The sequence below is a fragment of the Vigna unguiculata genome, chromosome 3, assembly GCF_037176805.1.
Source record: "Vigna unguiculata cultivar grain cowpea cultivar isolate G323 ecotype 2 chromosome 3, ASM3717680v1, whole genome shotgun sequence".
Classification (NCBI taxonomy): domain Eukaryota; kingdom Viridiplantae; phylum Streptophyta; class Magnoliopsida; order Fabales; family Fabaceae; genus Vigna; species Vigna unguiculata.
In genome coordinates this window covers 19,143,426-19,164,034 of record NC_140794.1, presented here as the reverse complement: position 1 = coordinate 19,164,034, position 20,609 = coordinate 19,143,426, and the positions used below count along the sequence as shown (strand labels likewise).

The 20,609-nt window shown below is 31.6% G+C and overlaps 1 protein-coding gene and 1 non-coding gene across 3 annotated transcripts; both read left to right on the top strand.

Moving 5' to 3' along the window:
- The first annotated feature begins 2,299 nt into the window (after positions 1 to 2,299).
- On the top strand, positions 2,300 to 10,320 carry HK3 (histidine kinase 3). Of its 2 annotated transcripts, XM_028063702.2 has the most exons (10): positions 2,310 to 3,658; positions 3,987 to 4,268; positions 4,700 to 4,869; positions 5,217 to 5,429; positions 5,752 to 5,938; positions 6,025 to 6,076; positions 6,192 to 6,421; positions 6,533 to 6,631; positions 6,890 to 8,022; positions 9,274 to 10,320. In XM_028063702.2, exons 1-10 carry the CDS (start codon positions 3,167 to 3,169, stop codon positions 9,500 to 9,502), a joined length of 3,087 nt encoding a protein of 1,028 aa, XP_027919503.1. In that variant the 5' UTR covers positions 2,310 to 3,166; the 3' UTR covers positions 9,503 to 10,320. The 2 variants fall into 2 exon arrangements, with proteins under 2 accessions (XP_085526647.1, XP_027919503.1); XM_085670521.1 differs by lacking the exon at positions 6,533 to 6,631 and having other exon boundaries at positions 2,300 to 3,658.
- Positions 10,321 to 20,116: 9,796 nt separating this feature from the next.
- TRNAS-UGA (transfer RNA serine (anticodon UGA)) lies at positions 20,117 to 20,198 on the top strand. The gene has a single exon. It is a non-coding gene; the product is annotated as a tRNA-Ser (tRNA).
- Positions 20,199 to 20,609: the final 411 nt, after the last annotated feature.

Below are 20,609 nucleotides of genomic sequence, written 5' to 3'. Positions count from 1 at the left end.
TTTAACTCATTGGATGCTTTGGAAGAAAAAACTAAGCTGAATACAATTTATCTCATCCTAACAATATGTTTTAGATAGAAAACTTCAACATGATAATTTACTTCTATAAAAAATTTGAAACATTTTATAATAAAATATACTATTTTGATAACAAAATTTAAAAAATTGAAATATAATAAATTTATGAGTAATTTAATTACTTAAAACTTTATAAATTCAAGTTCAACTTTTTAGGTAAGAATTTAGAATCATTCAGATTTTATCATTTTTCTTCTCTTTATATTTTTTTTTTTCGATTTGACCAGTGTCATTGGTTTATTTTTATTTGGACATCTTTGAATAATTAAGGTTGAAATATCATTAACCTAAAATTTTCTTTTATTGATGTGTCAATAAGAGCTTTATTTATGTTAAACTTGACCAAAACATTTTTCTATCATCATTATTAATATTTGTTATGATATACGTCAATGGTATGTTTCTACTAACTTCAATTAATTAATTTCTTTATCAACATCACTAATGATTTATAAATGATATTAAACATAATATTTACTAACATTAATCAAGTTTTTCTGGACCAATATTGATAGAATTATTTCTAACTAATGTCTTTCAAGGTTCTTTTTATCAATGTCAAAGAAAATAATTGTTTTTCTGGATCTTGAGGTAAGAGAGTTAAGATTTTAATTAAGTGCTTCGAACAAAGAAAGTATAAAACATGAATACACTTTAGATGATACTTTCAAATAGATCATGTGAGGTGCGAGTATTAATATGCCTCATGAAACCTGATAAGTTGATCAATAATTGAACATAGTATCAATATAGACATAAATTTTTTTTTTTAAGTGTGTTTAAATTGCATGCTTATAAAACCCTTATGAAAAGAATGAGAGCTTTTAAAAACTAGAATTTTAAAATCAGTTTTTGACAAATTGTTTAACACGTAAACAATTTACGTCTATCATCACTTACCAAACGCAACAACATTGAGAAAATTTTGAAAAGTTGATACACAATTTAACCTTCAATTTCTTTTTTTGTAGTTGACACATAATAATATCAATGAGGTTATTTTTCAAAGGATAAAACCATATTTTTTATTAAAATTTTCTACGGTTATTTTTTTTATTGATGTTGCAAAACTGATTTTATACCGATGATACTAATGGTATTGTATATAGTAATTTTTTATTTATTGATATAACTAGTAAAATTAAATTCTGTTTTCTAAAAAGTATTTCAAGAATTAAATAATTTAAAAGAAATCAGTTCAAATTTAGTTTATTAAACCTTTTAAAAATATAAAATTCTCTTAAAATAACACGTTAAACTAAACACGGGTACACATTTATGAAGAAAGAATATTGTAATTGGAGATTTTGTCCACGTAAGTTTGCATTGAGTTACAGTTGTGAAGTTTGGTTTCAATATTGGTAATAAAACAAAGCATCTAATTTTGAATGCATACACGTTGACGCCATTTTTGGTGGCCTAATAAGCACCTTTCAAACATACGCATTGCACATAAAGTTAAAAAACTAGGAGAGACCACAATATTAGGAAAGGGGAAAAAGAGAACAAACTCTAATAGGTAAAGTGACAAATGACCTAAATTCTCTCACAGTGCTCCCATTGATTCATTGGAAGAATTAAATATTGGGAGAGGGAAGTGGGAAACACTCACATGCCTAGAGTTTAGTTTGCAAAATTAGATGCGGAAGAGAATTTCAATTTCAATTTCAATTTCAATTTGAGAATTTAATGGTTCAAATATCTGAAAAAATATTGTATATGCAAAGTGTTATTAACCTAATTTTAGAAGTGTAAGAAAAGATGATCTCTCTACAGTTGTTTGTTCTACTACTACCTACTACTCTTTTTTTGACTATGGGTCCTGCAATGGCAATTTTGATAAAGTACGGGGTATCTAATGCCATTCTGAGAAAAAAGGTTATGCTGATTGTTGAAATTTTGGTTCCATGCAGGGGTACTTTTGGAAACACAAAAGTACAGCTAAACAAACAGACGCACGCACGCACACAGCTAACGACTTAGCGTGAGGAAGTTGTCTACTGCCATGGATGGATAGGGATGTGAACACAAAGCAAACCAAAGTTAACAAAGCCTCTCATTTCTGCTCAGTGGAACTATGCCTTTTCTGCACCCATTTATTCATATTGCTATTATAAAATTCTGTTCAAAATATGCAATAACTTACTTTCTTTTTATGTCCATAATAAGCGTCTTAAAATAATCTTTTTATTTTTATTATTATTATTATTATTATTATTATTTTATGAGTGGATAGTTTGGAAAGAGATAATGCCCTATAATAATATAGAAAACATTTGTGCTGTGCTACCGTATTCTTATCATCTCGCCTTGCCAAATTCTCCTATCACAGCTCGATGAACTCGTCCTTTTAAGCCTTTTTAGCTTCTTCCTTTGAGTTTAGTTGTTGCCTTGCTATTTTTTTTTTTTTTTTACAGTGTGCGGTTCTAAGAATAGGAAATCTCTCCAACACATTCACGTGCTTGTGTTGTTCTTGTTTGGTTCTAGGGCCATGAAGTGCAAGCTAGAGCTTCTTTGCTGAGTGATAGTGAAAATCGAATCTTTTGTAGGTTTAGTTTTGGCCCTTCCTTTTTGTTCTGCGTCTTGGTTGGTAGCTGCTGCTAGCTGACAAGATAATAAGGAGTATCAATTTCTGTTTAGAATTAGAAACCCAGAATCTTGTGATTCTTTTATTCTTTAAAGGGTATTTGAATTTTCTTATCTGCCTCAAAATTTCAGTGTTCATTTGCATTTCTGAATTTTAAGCTATTGGGGTGGATAAGACAGCATCTTATCAAGGTCACATCCCTTATTATTATTATTATTATTATTATTATTGTGTCCTTTTTATTTTTTTTCTTCCCCTTCAACCTTCTTGTTTTTAGGAATTGGGTTTGTGCTGTAGTTCTTCAAAATCTTAAATTTCCTTCAGTCACAAGCCTAAAAAGCTTTTAGTGAATAGGGATGCATGTGTGTTAGCGTCGAGGGGATTCTGTGGATTTGACAGTGGTTCTCTCCTCTCACACAAGCCTACCTGGAATCAGCTAGTGTTGACGCCCACAACCTCTTGGAACTGTTTCTTTTTTACTTGTGTTGGTTACTGTTGTGGATGAGTTTGCTCCATGTAGTTGGGTTTGGTCTAAAAGTGGGGCATCTACTTTTGGTGCTATGTTGCTGGGTTGTATCTGTTCTTTACCTTAACTGGTTCATTAGCAGTGGAATTATGGACACCAAGATGGGGTTTCCAGGTGGGGGTGGGGGTGGAAAGATGTGGCACAAATGGTGGGAGAAGATCTCTGGGCAGGGTTGCAAAATCCACCAACAGTACTACCAGTATATTGGCTCTAAGAGAGTGAAGAGAGCGTTGTGGAGGAAGCTTTTGCTGACATGGGTGGTGGGTTGGATTATAGTATCATTGTGGATCTTGTGCTACTTGAGCTTGCAAGGTATTGAGAAGAGGAAAGAAACTCTGGCAAGCTTGTGTGATGAAAGGGCTAGGATGCTTCAGGATCAGTTTAACGTCAGTATGAACCATATCCAAGCCATGTCAATTCTGATCTCCACCTTTCACCATGCCAAGAACCCTTCAGCCATCGATCAGGTACTACTCTTTATTTGCCCTTGGAAATCAGGACCTAATTCCTCACCTTTTACTTTTTGTTCTCGTTTATTATGCTCCAAGGAGATATGTTAGCAGAATTTTTACGCACACGGGGTTATGAGGAGTTGTTTCATTGTCATTAATTAGGGTGTGTAACAGCATTCCCCAACCTCCCCGCCCTCTTTTCTGGAAAATATTGGGATTTTAATTTTATCTTTTGCTGCCAAGGTTGTCGAACTTGTACTGCTAGAAAAGATGGAATAGATACCGATTTCTTTTGACCTATTGTCTCACCTCTGCTAATCAATCCAACTTCCAAAACTTGCAGAAAACTTTTGCGAGGTACACAGAAAGAACAGCTTTTGAGAGGCCTCTTACAAGTGGTGTTGCATATGCTGTAAGGGTGCTCCATTCTGAAAGGGAACAGTTTGAAAAGCAACAAGGTTGGATTATCAAGAGGATGGATACTCTAGAGCAGAACCCGGTTCATAAGGATGATTACGTCCCAGAGGCATTGGAGCCATCCCCCGTCCAGGAAGAATATGCTCCTGTCATCTTTGCACAAGATACAATTGCACATGTGATTTCTGTTAATGTGCTCTCTGGAAAGGTAGGTTTCTTATACTCGTCAAAGTTTAGGTGGAGCTCATCTTATGAGCCATATATAGTGATTTATGAAAATGCTATGCAATTGACTTGGTTGTTTTGATGATAATTTTAATCCATCCATTCTAAGCTCTTTATTCCTGGTTGTACGGTTTTTGACTGCTCTTCTAGTGATCATTCACTATGTTATGCGAGAAAACTTTTGAAGAAGAACTATGTATGCTCCCTGATCGTTGTTTTTGTATCCTTATTCTTCATTTCTCTTGGCTGTCCTGATGGGACCGTTCCTAATGGAGAATAAAATACGTGGATAGTGTCTAATTTGATGAATATCACAAAGCTGAGTTTACACACGTTGTTCCTGTTCCATACCTGAAATCTATTGCAAATTTTCTGAGTTATGGTTGTCTCAGTTATTCACCTGTTTTTCAACAGGAAGACCGTGAAAATGTGCTGCGTGCGAGAGAATCAGGCAAAGGAGTTTTAACTGCACCCTTCAGGCTGCTCAAAACAAATCGTCTGGGGGTAATCCTGACATTTGCCGTCTACAAGAGAGATCTTCCATCAAATGCAACCCCAAATGAAAGAATTCAAGCAACTGATGGGTGTGCCGAAACTTTTAATTTTTTTGCATTACTTTCATTAATTTTCTCTGGTCAGTTTTTTAATCAATCATATAATTTAAATTATTCCCTTCTGGTCATCTAAATCTCTGTAGTAACTAGTCTACTAAGTATCTAATCACTGTAATTAAATTTTCAGAGGGAATATTCATGAACTCTATTAATGTAAGAAAGGTGAACAGTTATTGGTTCTTTCTTGTGATGATTAAAATTTTTAAAGTAACAAATCTACTTTTAAATTCAATAAAGCTGATATCAAAAACAGAAAAAGATTATGAACACAATTAAAATGATAGCATTTTTATGTCTTCACTGCTGCTTGCTGGCAGGTATCTTGGGGGCGTCTTTGATGTTGAGTCATTGGTGGAGAAACTACTTCAGCAACTTGCTAGCAAGCAAACTGTAATTGTTAATGTGTATGATACTACAAATCATACTCATCCAATTGCCATGTATGGTTCAAATGAATCAGGGGATGAGTTCTATCATGTCAGCACTCTTAACTTCGGAGACCCTTTCAGGAAGCACGAGATGCACTGTAGGTAAGAGTAATGCCATAGAAAGAGTCTAACATCTCCGTCATCCTTATTGCTCAGTGTAGTTTGTATGAACAGCGGTGCCACCTTGAAATAGGTAGAATATATATTAAATACAAGGTGTATTAATGTCATATGAATTAATAATTCACAATCTTGTGCTGTGGTTTTTTCTGCTAGCTGTACTTAGTTTAGAGTTCTTTTATCTTGTCACACTTTTTTGGGTGCATTGATTCTAATGGCTTACATAAATATTACAACGATTAAAATTTGCTTGGTGTCAAAAGACTTGAGCTATTCATGAAATTTAAGTTTGATGCTATCACAGGTTCAAGCAGAAACCACCATGGCCATGGTTGGCAATAACTACGTCATTTGGTATTCTTGTTATTGCATTCCTTGTCGGATATATTTTCCATGCCACTGTGAATCATATTGCCAAAGTAGAAGATGATTGCCGTGAGATGATGGAACTTCGGGAACGAGCTGTGGCAGCTGATATTGCAAAATCCCAGGTATGTAACTGTTTTTAAAATATACTCTTTCCTTGTTTTGGCTTAATTTATTTTGGTCATGTGGGCTTAATCAACTATTACTGCAGTTTCTTGCTACTGTTTCCCATGAGATCAGAACACCAATGAACGGTGTTTTAGGTGAGTTGTATTCTATCTATGTTTTAGTCTGCAATATCCAATGTTTAACTATAAGCATTTCACAAAAACGAAGAGCTTGTTCAGCCATGACCCTGCTCTAAATTTGAATTTTCAGGGATGTTGCATATGCTCATGGACACAGATCTAGATGTAACCCAACAGGAATATGTCAGGACTGCACAGGAAAGTGGAAAGGCTCTGGTGTCACTTATAAACGAGGTTTTGGATCAAGCTAAGATTGAATTTGGTAAGCTAGAGCTTGAGGCTGTGCTCTTTGACATACGCGCAATTTTGGATGATGTTTTGTCACTATTTTCTGAGAAGTCTCAAGGAAAAGGAGTAGAGGTAATATATCTCTTGTCTACTGTTGCCTTTTTATTATATGATTGGATTTCCAAAATGTGTGTAGTCTAATTATAGTTAATAGCTTTTTGTAATTTTTTTTGGGAAGCACAGTTGGCAGTTTATGTGTCAGATCAGGTTCCAGAATTTCTAATAGGTGATCCAGGAAGATTTCGACAAATAATTACCAATCTCATGGGTAACTCAATTAAGGTAAGTTTATAGGTAGAGAGAAGAGCATTATGCATAACTGAAGTTGCTTAGTCTGGTGCCCAAGTGTATCATGAAAGTCATTAAGTGATCTTACCTTGTGCTATATCCTTGCCTAATAGGCATGCTACAGTTGTTATAGTCTCATGAAAAAAAAAATCTTCTATTAGTGTTCTAGCAAACCATGACTATTAGTGTAGCAAAAATTGTTGTGTATTTCTTGAAAGTATCATCGAAACTGATTCTGAAATTGTTTTGTAGTTCACTGACAAAGGACATATTTTTGTCACTATCCATCTTGTTGAGGAGGTTGTCCATTCAATAGAGGTTGACAAAGAATCCAACTCAGAAAATACATTGAGTGGCTCCGTTGTAGCTGATAGTCGCAAGAGCTGGGAAGGATTCAGGGCTTTCAGTCAAGAGGGACCTCTTGGTTCCTTTTCATCACCCTCGAATGATCTTGTCAATTTGATTGTATCTGTTGAGGATACAGGTGAAGGCATTCCTCTTGAATCTCAGCCCCGCATCTTCACCCCATTCATGCAGGTAGGTCCATCCATTTCCAGAAAGCATGGAGGAACAGGTATTGGCCTAAGCATTAGCAAGTGTTTGGTTGGTCTCATGAATGGAGAAATTGGATTCGTGAGCATACCCAAGATTGGATCCACATTCACTTTTACTGCCATATTCACCAATGGTCACCGCAGTTCAAACGAGTGTAAAATTCAGCAAACAAACAACCAACCTCGGTCTGCATCTTCAGAATTTGAGGGGATGACTGCATTAATTATTGACCCAAGACCTGTTAGAGCAAAAGTGTCAAGATATCACATCCAACGGCTTGGCATTCATGTTGAGATGGTTTCTGATTTAAACCAAGCTTTGCTAGCCATAAGCAATGGGAATATAGTTATTAATATGGTCTTGATTGAGCAAGAGGTTTGGGATAGAGATTTAGGCTTGTCATCTCACTTTGTCAATAATACAAGGAAAATTGATCACGGGGTTCCCCCAAAGCTGTTCATTCTTGTTAATTCTAGTAGTTCTTTTAAAGCTATTGTAAACCTGGGTGCTGATAATCCTACTGTCATTACTAAACCTCTTAGAGCAAGTATGCTTGCTGCCTCACTACAACGATCCATGGGTGTCCAAAACAAGGGAGCTCCTCGAAATAGAGAACTCCAAAGTTTGTCTCTTCGCCATCTTCTTTGTGGCAGGAAAATTCTAATAGTAGATGACAATGCTGTGAATCGTGCTGTAGCAGCGGGTGCATTGAAAAAGTATGGGGCAGACGTGGTTTGTGTAAGCAGTGGGAAAGATGCCATCTCTTCCCTGAAGCCACCCCATCAGTTTGATGCCTGTTTCATGGATATTCAAATGCCAGAAATGGACGGGTATGTATGCAACTGGAATACTTTCTTTAAGAATCTGATAGAAAAATAGAAAATAGTTTTTAATTCTTTTATAGATCTCAGATAATTGCAGTATTTACTGAACAGTTTACATCAAAGGAAAACATTTTGCGTTACAAAATTGTGAAACAAACTAATTTATATTAGCACACAAGGTTTTTGGAGTCTAACTTGCCACTGCAATATTATAATTCATTTGACATTTTCTGTACAAAAGCCTGTCCCATTTAGTGAGGTCAGGTACACAGATCAAATGATGCCATGTATAATTTCCCTTAATGTGCTTCTAGACCTCCCTCAATCCTTTTTTAAAAGGACTAAAAACCATGCAATGTACTCTCCACATTGTGCCTCTATTGACCTGTACATGCATCCAAACAATCTTAATCGATTTTGTCATTTTCTTCACAGTCTACGAATATCTCCCAGTATACAAGAATTCAGTATCTTGTTCTTTCTTACGTAGTCTCTATCTTCAAGTACTCATTTTTGTTATTCCCACTTTTTTTCTCTTTATGTGCTTTTAAAACTCAACCTTTACTACCATAAAGTATATTGATCATATAATAGTGGACTGAAACTTCTTTTTAAACTTGGTAAGCACATTGCAGTCATAAATAACCCTCAGAGGGCATTTGGTACCAGAGAATAAACCACTGCATTCGATTTCCAATCCTTGACCACAATAATAGCCACAATCATTTCCCCCCACCCTATATACCGAAATATAAATTTATTAGTGTCTAATTCCTTTATTTATTCTTCAACCCATACATGATGCGAATTCTTCGAGACTTATCCTCTAATGTTCCAATATTCCAAGCATGAAGTCTAATCAGGCACCGCAAGAGTAGTTGCTTTTACCCACATTTGTAAAGAAAAATGTGAGAACTCTTGTTTATTGAACATTACATTTGAGAGTTTGATTTAGCAGACATAGTTCATTTGACATTGTACTCAAGTCATACAAAGTGATATTTTCAAGTGATGACCTAGCATAAATAACCCATAGTTAGTGATTTGTGTTTTAACTTTCAACAAATTTCATGTGGGTTGTCAAGGGTCAAACACAACTCTCCTTAGTCCGGGCTTTGGGAGCCATGGACTCATAAAGGGAGATAATTCATTTGACAGTTTAAATAAAAATTATTTGAAGTATTAATTTATCTACTTTTTGTATCTAAATCCTTATCATCGTGTTAGAATATGTCAATGACAATTCTTTTCCAACAGTTTTGTAGCAACAAAGCAAATTAGGGAGATGGAGCAAAGTGTGAACAGAGAAGCATCAATGGATGAGAATGTCAGAAATTGGCATGTACCCATTTTAGCCATGACTGCAGATGTGATACAGGCTACACATGAAAAATGCCTAGGGGGTGGCATGGATGGGTACGTTTCAAAACCTTTTGAAGCTGAACAGCTCTATAGAGAAGTCTCACGGTTTTTCCAGTCATCTTGAAAAGAAAAATACAGTGCTGATCTAAAACAGAGGATTACTGATAATGGAAGCATAGCCGTCTGTACTCCATGACACTCTGAAGTGGATAAATAGGTTCAGAAGTCTCTTGAGAGTGTTTTAATACTTGACCTCAAAGTTTGGTGGTTGGTCACTAGATACCGAAGAATGCTATATTATCTCATCTGAAAGAAAAGGAAAATGGAACAAAGCGGGGAAAATATTGTAGAAGTTCAGAAATGGTTCATTCTACCTTTTTGACCTATTTTGTTGTTATTTCTGCTGTGTTTTAAGGTCCCCGGTTTAAAACATTGTTTTTGTGGCAGGGAGTGTACATAGGAGCCAAGTTTGATTGGTTGCAATTGAGTTGTAATTGGTTGTTAAGGGTAGTATTAAAACCCATTATTCTTCCATGTAAATCAGTCGAAACGATGGAGGCTGATTAGAAGACTAGGGTGTATTGTAATACGGTTCTAGAGTCTCATCCTTGTGTATGTAATAATACAACTTATAGTAATCTAGCCTAGGCACGTTACATTTTATGTGTATTGATGCATGCATCACAAGGGCTTGATTCAGGTGAAAGGAAGAAAATTAGCTTCTTGGCATCAAGGGGAGGAAGTGCACCATCAAATCTTTGTACATGACTCACAATAAAGATGGTGATTGATGTATCACACCAGCTTGCTTCCTTATGTTCTTAACCGTGCTGGAATTAGGCTTGCAAACATGTAACTGATACATTATACTGTAGTGTTTGAATGATCCACCATTTTTTGGCCGATTTGTACAATTTCTAATTCTGAATTTCCTTTGCCTCACTGCTTTGGTTTGCCTTAACACTTCGTGGAATATCTTTTCTTTTATTTTCGATCTTAATTGTAAATTTTAAAGCCCCATGATGTTAGGTATATCACTCACTGGGTTTACAGGTAACAACTTTATTCGTCCTTCAGATTTAACACAAATTCTATTATTCTTCATTCACTGGGAGAAGCACAATTGGGCAAAAACAGTGTTCTTTCTTTTTGGTGGCTATAATCGATGTCTCCCAATTCCAGCTACTCCGTCTGTTTATTGGTCAATCCAGATAACTACACAAAAAATTTAAAAAAAAATATCAATATAAACTTATTTTTAATATATCAAGTTTTGGATAATGACTAAAAAGTAAATAAATAACAAGCCAAAAAGGAAAAGATTCTATGAAAAGGTTTCCATGAGTTGAGTAAGATCAACAGGACATGAACTGTGACTTGTGAGTGAATAGTTTTAACTTGTCGCCTGAAAATTTTCTCTTAGTGAAAAATAAAACAAAATTCCAAAAAGGAATACAAATTGTGAATCTGAATGACTAAAAAGTTGAGAACGAACTGTAACGTCAACGTACATCGGAAGTTGCAACACCTTCACAGTGAATGCAACAGTTTGATACCAATGCCAAATCGTTTGAGTTCGAAATTCGATAAACTAATTGTTAGAAAATAATTCAAGGCATTCGCATCTCCAGAAAGTTACTTGAGTACGTTTCACTGCAATAGAACTGATATTTACATTGACTTTTTCTCCGAATGATGCAAGTTCCAGATACTTGATTCTACAATAATTAACACGCCTACATCGATGAGCAAGTCAGAAGCTTTTCCTCTTTCCAGCAGCAGAGACTCTGACAACATAACACAAATTGTAAAAGTTGCATCCTTTGAACAAATATATGCTAAATTGATTCAATTGTTGAGAATTTGATTTTTTGAAATGTGATGGCATGATAGATATGTAGCAATAATTGGATAATAATTATAAGGGCACTTGATTGTTGGGTGGACAAGACTGGAGACTTACACATTTCAGATATCGTATGTGGGGCTCACTGGTTCTGTCAATTTCGCAATAAATATTTCCACCGGTTTGTAAATACTTATTGGCCAGGAAATGGTTATTTCATTACCTGGAGCAACATGTGACGTCAACGTTGTACACGGGTCACAAGGAAGGGAAATTTGTTCCAACACACATCAAAACCAAATGCAGAACCAATTATCAAAACTTCAATGCTCAAATTCAAAACCACGACTACAAAATCACGTGGTCTTACTTTTACGCTGTATTCCGTGTCAAGGGAGTTTTTATGTATACATCTATTATATTCATTGAGCTTGAATTATCAGATTGTTTCCACTGCACCTGCTTGAAAATGATATTATTATTATTATTATTATTATTATTATTATTATTATTATTATTATTACACATTTACCTTTTTAATTCTACATAATTTCTTATATTTGTATCTATATTTTCTACGGTATCATTAATATGGATGATTTATATATCAAGATCGGTGATACAAGATAAATAAAATTGTTATTGTTTTTAGATGAAGGTAAAAGCATTGGACAAAGTGTGGAATGAATGAATTTGTTTTTGGATTTGTGAACTCTTCATTGTAAGTAAAAGTCCATTAAGAAGTCATAGATCAAATGGATGTCTTGCATAATATTCTTTAATGGCTTCGATAGATCTTGGTAGGGTGCTTCTAAGGATTGAAACATAAGGGAAGATTCATCCGCAAAAACTCTATGACGTTCAAGTCAGTAAGAGAGTGAGGATCTTGTATAAAAGAGAATGAGTATATAAGAGTGTGTATTTCTTGGTGAAATACTATGTGTATTTATAGTATCTTTTGGGTCTTGGATCCATGTGATAAAATAGGTAATGTAATATTAATCAATATCAATAAAATAACAACTTACTCTTAAGTAAATAATAATAATCATAATGTGAGACCTTACCCAATATACTAAATATTTTGTATTAAGGGTATCAAGAAGTAATCAAACTACCGAGATTTGTCACAATTGTCGTTAATATGTGAATATTTACCCCAATAGAAGTGTCTTAGTATATTTTGTAGTCTTTCTGGAGATGAGGCTCACTGGGCCTTATTTGGCCACACATTATTTAGCATCATTTATTGAGCTGGGTAGGTACATAAATCCCTAGTCTCGAAAATTTGATTGACATATAAGGCGTGCTTGATGCGACGATGATTGGCATCTTGGTTGAGCTGTATCCAACTTTTACAATCTTGCATGTGGATGGGCCATTTTGCCATATTAGATATGGTTGTCTTTGACTTTACAGGTGGACGAGCCAATTTGTCCTACCAACGGTGAGCAAGACCCGGGAAATTATCATGGAATTATGTAGATGTTTTTGGAGCGTGGCGTCTTTAGGCGGGCTCAACGCTCAAAATTTGTGTTGCCAGGTTGAACAACTTTTGTTAGGCGTTGTCTTGTTGAGTAGGCTTTAAGAGGTGTTGTCGTATTGGGCAGACTTTATGAGTGTTGTTATGTTGGGCAGGCTTTATGAGGTGTTGTCATGCTGTGTAGTGACATGCTTTATTGCGAATCGTGGAGCATTAATGAGGGATTTTCTTCTGAAGCACCATTAATGAGGGGTATTCTTCTGAAGCGCTACAATGATTGTGTTGTCTTGTCACTCTTAAATATGTGTCACATGGCAGCATTAGAGTAGTTTGAATCCAGGGAACGAAGCGTCGTGGGCTAGTACTATTTTAGGCCCTAAAACTTCTTCTTTGAAATCTTCTTCTTTTGAAATCTTCTTCTTCTGATTCTTCTTAAATCTTCTTCTTCTGAATTCTTCTTCTTCCTCTGAAATCTTCTGATTCTGAAATCTTCTTCTTCTTCTTCTTCTTCTTCTTCTAAAAATTCAACTTATTTCCAAGTCAAATCATGTGTTGGTTTAGATCAGCATCACTCAATCACTCAAAATTGAATCACGAGTTCTTTTAGCAGTGAATAACAAAGAACATGCTGATTAATCAGTTAAAAATGAAAAGAAAACAATGATTTTATATCAAAGAACACGTTCACAACAACTGTAATCATTAACATGAAAGAAGTAACTTACAAACAACTTGAAAAAAATTAAGAATACATGGCAGAAAAGTGCAAAAATGGTGAAAAAATGATGCATAAACAACAACTATGGTGTGGTGAAGAGAGAATGGTTGCGTGATGGAAGAAAGGAATGGTGGTGAGTGTTGTTCGTGATGTGCGTGTGTTGTTTGAATCTATTTTGGCACCTAAATAACACAAAGACCAAACTTGCTACTGCTTCTACGGGTCATTAACTAACTAACTACAATAAATTTGCCTATCTACTTTGCAATTTCCACTTGGAACTTAGGTGGCAAGTTTCCCAATAGTTGTGCCAACTTACTCCAGGTCACTTGCCCATGTTTGGTGATGCTTCCACATCCACAAACTGCTTTCTCTTGGTCAAACTTTGGTCAACACTTGCACCAAAAGTCAACTCTGCTACTTTTGAGCAAATTGGTTTGGTCAACTTTCTCTTTATGGCTTCTTTGAACTCTGAGATAAGACTCTAGGTCTTCCTTATGCATTTCACTCAAAAATTTAAGAAAACAATGTTAGTCATATCAAACTACTTCTAAAAACTCCTAAAACTAGACCAATTCTACTTCTAAGTTTAACTATCAAACTAGAACTTACACTAATATGCCATTGTGGATTTATGAACCTAAATTGCATGCTAAACTTAACCAAACTAATAAGACTTCTAAGGATTACACTAAAAATGAATTAAAAGCACCTAATTAAGCTACTTTTCTAAAACTAGACTAGAAACCTAACTAAACTAATTTTAGACTAATTACTCCTAATTAACCACTTAAACCTACCCAAAATAATGCAATTGCCTAAGAAAAACTCTAAAGATTAGGGACTTATCACTTACCAAGTAACCAAATAGGAACAAGGGAGAGCCATAACTATTCTTCCACACGAGAGAATAGAATAATAGAAAATCAAGAAAAGGTTCAAATTATAAATAAGGACAACAAGAAATGATAGAGTTAATGGACATACTTAAAAGAATAACCAAGGAACGACAATCAAGAATTTGCATCTTTTAAATGCTATATTTTCATTCCTTTCATCTAAATCAAATTCAAAATATTAGGTTTTGAGTATTTTAAACTTGTTCTTGCAAATACTAATTCTAGTATGGAACCATGCTAAAACTTAGAGAATGCATAGTAATCAATTTATCCAAGTGATTACACAATGAGCCTTGGACGGAAAAAACAAGAATCAAATACACTTAACTCAATTTTTGAATTATGATTTAGCTAACCAGTTCTCATGTCTTTTTTTCTTCTTTTCAAGTTTTAAATCACAATTTTGTTCATTTTTTATTCCGTTTACTTGATGTTATTGCTTCAATATGTATTTCATAGTATGCTCTAAAATTTAGATTGAAGTTCCTTCCAATGAAAAAATGACAACTGAACTTAGGTAGTTAAAGTAGGTCTATTTGGTTGTTAGCTTAGATTAGGATTAGATCTTTACTCGTTCTTTTTGTGCAATTCAGCATTCTAAACCTCAATTATTATTGTGTTATATTAGGTTGTAAGGTTGGATTACTATTCAAACCATATTTACACATGTTCTCATGTTTACACACATAGACATCTGTTATTGAGTAAATTTACTATACTAGTCTTATAGGATTTGGTTTTTACTTATGATTTTGATGTTATCTATCAGTTTTAAATACATATTTTGTTTGATTTTAGTATTTGAATCATGTTTGTAGCATTTGCATTCCATATTTTGTATTCATAACTCATATAGGCCTTTTTTTCAAACACATGTTCCTTTAAGGGTTTCTTGTAGGCATTTTATCAAACAGTTATGTAATTCACAGTTTTACAACATTTTAATCTATTACAAAGATAAGAACATGTTATATATCATTCATACATGCTAAATAATTATTCATTCATGAATTCCATATAGTAGCATTTATTCTTAGAGTTAGAGACCATTGCATTCATATTTTTAAGCGTGCATTATGTGTCGTTTAGAATCAGAACTTAGAATAGTTGCATTCATCACATATAGAATTTTATATTAGTTTATATTACACTAGATCAATTTAATACTTTTCCCCATTGTTCTACATTAAAATACAACTATTCATTCTAATTTTGCACTCTCCTTAAATACTTCCGTTGAATTTCTACTATATTAAAAGGAAAATTTAGTTTTTGCATGAACTAATGCGATTAAAATATGTTCGTCAACTACCGCTTCTCTCTTCCATTCCCTTTCTCTTTTTCATTTTTTACTTCATTTTCTAGCTTATGTGTTACTATGTGTTGTTCTTTGTTTCATTGTTTTTGTCTTCCTTTTAGTATCTTGAAACCATCTTCTCTTCTTCTCTTTAAGCTTCTTTTGAAGTAAAGTTTCACATCTAAATAACATTATCTTAATGTCAATGAGAATATTCTTAAGACTTTCTTAAACAACTAGAACCATAACACCTAATCTATAAAAAATTATTAAAATGATTTTTATCATGTGCTCCTATAAATTACTATGAATCTTAATAAGTATTTAAATAGAATACTTTTCTGTCTAAGTACAATTATGAACAATTCCTTTTTTATATTAAATGTTTGAAAATGCAACTAAATAAATAAATAATAAATATTTATTTTTTAGTTAAATTTTATAAAAAATATTTTTAAACAATTATCTATCACTAGCTTTATCATGGATCACTGTTCTGAATTTTGGAATTTGATCTTCGTCAGATAGATTAACTCTTCACTTATTCACTATGAGCAATGAGAAAATAAATATAACTTGTGTGACAAGTAGCAATAAATAAAAGTAACTATCAACCTACATAAACCAAATTCACTGAATTACTTAGTAACAAAATTATTTAAATTTAAAAAAAAAAGTTAAATTAATTTAATTTTTATTTACTACTAAATTAATTAATGAGACCTTCTTTATTTTATTTATCTATATATAAAAATAATTACTACTGTATATAAAATAATTACTTCCTATATATCTTACTTTTCAATATTTCATTTAGTCTTTGTCACTTATTAAGTTTTATTTGTTTTTTATAAGTTTCAAGTTTTTTACTCTCCTATATCCTATTTTTTTTCTCTCTCTAATAAATTACATATAAAATTCCGTTCATATTAAATTTTAATTTTTTAATAATGTCTTCAATTTAAACAAAATAACATAAAATAAATAAATCATATAATTAAATATGTATTCAAAATATATCTAATTTAAAATTAATATACACATTAATATCTAAAATAATGATAACTATTACAAAAATTAAAGACTAACACAAAAAAAAAAATTGTAAGCACACATATTAGTTTCAATAAAACTAATGTATTTGTAAAATATAATTTTTTAAAAATGGCCTATAGTTTCTTTTTTTTTATAAAATTACATTAAAATTAAAAGAAAATGGAATATAGCTTGTTTAAAAATATGTGTGAAAATCAATAAAAACATAAGGATAGTGAATGTGTTTTAAAGGCACATATGAGTATTGTGCATTAAGACAATAGGTTTAAGTAAGTGAGACAAAAAAATTTACAAACTAAGTTTTAAAAACTTCAAATTAGGCCAATAGTTATACCATGCACTATAATATATTAAGGAAGAAGTACTTACTCAATTTTTTTATAGTGGTTCATCTGATATGACAAACTATATTTAGTTCTTGACCAACTAGCCAAATTATAGTAAGCAAACTATTATTACAAAGTAAAAACAAGTATCTTTTGGATTGTAGTCACTCCTAACCTCTCAAGTATTCTTTAATACTTAGTACCTCTTACTAAAAACTCATATTCTTTCGACTTGCAACCATTCTTGACTAATCTTGTTCAAGTACTATTCCAACTGGTTACTATTGGCTTAATCCGATTATTCTTCAAACAACAAGTCACTCGTGGCTTGAGACAAGAAAAATGTATTTGTGATCAATAAATCATAATTTACTCTCACTATAAAGAGTAGCTTCTTTCGATGTTTACACCATTAAACTTTTGCTAAAGATAAACACAAATATTATTCTTACAAAGCTTTAGAAAACAAAGAAAAATCAACAAAGTTTTAAAACTAAACTTGCAAATAAAGACTATTCTTATATATTTTTCTTCTTTGAGGAGTGACTTTAAATAAGCAAATGAGAAAGTTGTTGTGATCTTTTTTTTTACCATTGAGTCATTTTGAACATATATTTTTTGTTCTTTTATTGTCGATCAAGCTTGATCATTGAGAAGCATTGAATGTGCATTATGTAACATTAATTGTCTTTCTCTTCTTCACACAACATCCTTAATAACTAACAACATTTATCTTTCTATGTTGCATAGTTTTTGTATTGGGCAAACAACTAAGTCAAGGTTGAAATAAATTTATGCCAAGATAGTTGAAGGACAATGCAACTTTAGCTCAAACATCAATTCAGCGGTAGAGGTTAAAAGAGGCAGGTGGGGGCCACAATCCTCCTTTCCCAAATTTTTTTATTTATTTTTACATTGTTTATATTTTTAAATTTTTTAAATTATATAAATTTTTAACCTTTTTTTAAATTAAGAAATGGTTTATCGAAAATTAATGAAAATTAAATTAAGTATTTTTTCTATTTATTTTATAAAGTACAACATTTAATGTTAATCAATAATAAAACATAAAATCAAATATAATAAAGAAACAAAACTATTAAGATATTTTTTTATTTTCTCTCTCATTGTCTTCTTAGTTATTCATATATTGTACTCATCTCTCACATTTATTTATTTTCTTTTGTTACTAAAATAAAGTTAGACAAAAAACTCATCATTTTTGTCCTCATTTTTTATATCTTCTCTTCCATTCTTAAAGAAATAAAAAAGGTAACTCTTTCTTGTCTTACTTGATAATGAAACATTTGTTTAATATTTAACACTATTTTTTATCTTATGATCTTTTTGTATATTCATTTTTTATGAGTATAGAAAAAGTAATGTAATATGTGATTTTTCATAGCCAATTTTTAATTGTGACTTGATTATCATAGTTTTTTTAAATAATTATGTCTCTCAAATTTTAATTAGATTATGATAAATTATTTTTTACTCTTAAATTTCTTTTTTAAATAGGTAAATTGATGAAAAACAAAAGAATAAATTTATTTTTAAAATTGATAAGAGAGAAACTACCGGTGAAGATAAAAATAGGATAATGTGGTTGCTGCATAACAATGAAATGAAAACTTATGAAAACTTTTGAATCAAATGCATGTTAAAAAAATGGAAGATGAATATTTTGCAAATAATATGGTTTAAATTGAAAAGAAAATAACTGAAAATTTTAATTGTGATTCAATTATCATGAGTTAAAGAATATGAAAAAACATATACATTCCTTTAGATATGTGTAATTCCTTTTGTAATTATAAATATACTATATTATGTATTCATTTTTATTGGATCAGTGACAATAATATTAAATATATAAATTTTGAGTATATTATTTTGGTTCACCCAAAAATTTTGATTCTCCAAAAAAATTTTGGTGTAGATCCATCATTGCCTCAATTCATATATGAATGAAACTTGTATCGGACACAAATATTTTTCAAGATAAATGGTTCTATGCATCATAGAATTAAGCTTAAAGAATATCGTTTACATTGACTTAATGTTTATTTGTAATTTTTTTTTGTATGATTTGTACGTCTATCACATGTATTTTCTTCATGATTTAAACTTTCTTGGATTAAGAACTTAGTAAAAATCATAGGGTGTTGAATTTTGCTCTAACAATTGTAAAACCTTTCAAAAGTTAAGTTAGATCAAAATGAGGGTTATTTGATCATTTTGTAAATATTTTCACAAGCCTTTTATAAGGGAAAAACCATAAGATTATACACGAGTAAAATATAAAAAAAAAAAACAATAATAAGAAATTTATTCTAGTTTGCCTAATCAAGGCTATGTCCAATCATCTAAAACTAAACAACGATAGGTTACATTACTAAATATAAATTGCAAGAATTACTATCACTTATGACTTCATCTAATCATGTAACATTGATCTTCTTTTTTGAAAAGAATAGTCTAATATAATATTATCTTATTTATTTTAGTAACTCATCTAGAACCAAAGATTAACTCTTTATTATGATCATAATAAATATATTTGACACACCAAAATCACTTTATTTATTATCACCAAAACTTAAATATTAAACAAGAAAACTTAATAAACGTAAATATTAAGCAAGAAAACTTAATAAACTTAATCTAAATATCATTTGCTATAATGTTAATGCTACCAATTATTGGAATTAAGATTTCCAATGCATACCCACGATAGAATTCTTTGATATATATATATATATATATATATATATATATATATATATATATATATATATATATATATATATATATATATTTCTACAATGACGAAAGCAAGTTTTGATTGGGAGGAAACGGAGTTTGTACAAAATAGTCTCTTTATTTTCTTTTCTAAAGTGTATCAACTATAAAATATTGTATAATGTTTTACGTTATTTTCCGCCTAGTTTTTTGAATAGAAAATAAAATATTAGAAGAAATATGTACACAGACACAGAACTTAGTATAAGTACGTATCTATAAAATTAAAATTACGAGAATAAACTTAAATTTAAACTTACAAAAACGCTTGTTAGAAATTAGTAATTACTAATATGCATTTAAAAACAAAAGTCGATATGTCCGAGTGGTTAAGGAGACAGACTTGAAATCTGTTGGGCTTCGCCCGCGCAGGTTCGAACCCTGCTGTCGACGAAATTTTTTAATTTTTATAAAAAAAAATTTATTCAGAAAAAGATTTCCGAAATTCTTGATCAGATTAATGAATTTGTTGTAACGTGTTAGAATCCTGTTCGTGAAGAACCCAATTTTGAACTTATATTATCTGATTTATTTCCCCTTTTTTTCTTAAACCATTGTCTGAAATTTTAAAACATTTTAAAAAATATTAATTTTAATAATATAAATATTAATTAAAATTTTTAATTTATTATTATTAGTGTTGAAGTATTTGAAGTTGTAAAGTTTTTTTATCAAACAAAAAAACCATTACTAAATAATTGTTAGAATAATTAATTATAACAAAATTTACAACTTTTATAAATAAAACCATCACTAAATAATTGTTAGAATAATTAATTATAACAAAATTTACAACTTTGATAA

What these genes read in the sequence shown, in the direction of transcription:
- HK3 (XM_028063702.2), top strand. Translation starts at nt 3,167, where the DNA reads ATGAGTTTGCTCCATGTAGTTGGGTTTGGTCTAAAAGTGGGGCATCTA. An exon ending in AAGCACGAGATGCACTGTAG is followed by an intron (nt 5,430 to 5,751) that starts GTAAGAGTAATG and finishes ATGCTATCACAG; the next exon opens with GTTCAAGCAGAAACCACCAT. An exon ending in CTCAAGGAAAAGGAGTAGAG is followed by an intron (nt 6,422 to 6,532) that starts GTAATATATCTC and finishes TGGGAAGCACAG; the next exon opens with TTGGCAGTTTATGTGTCAGA.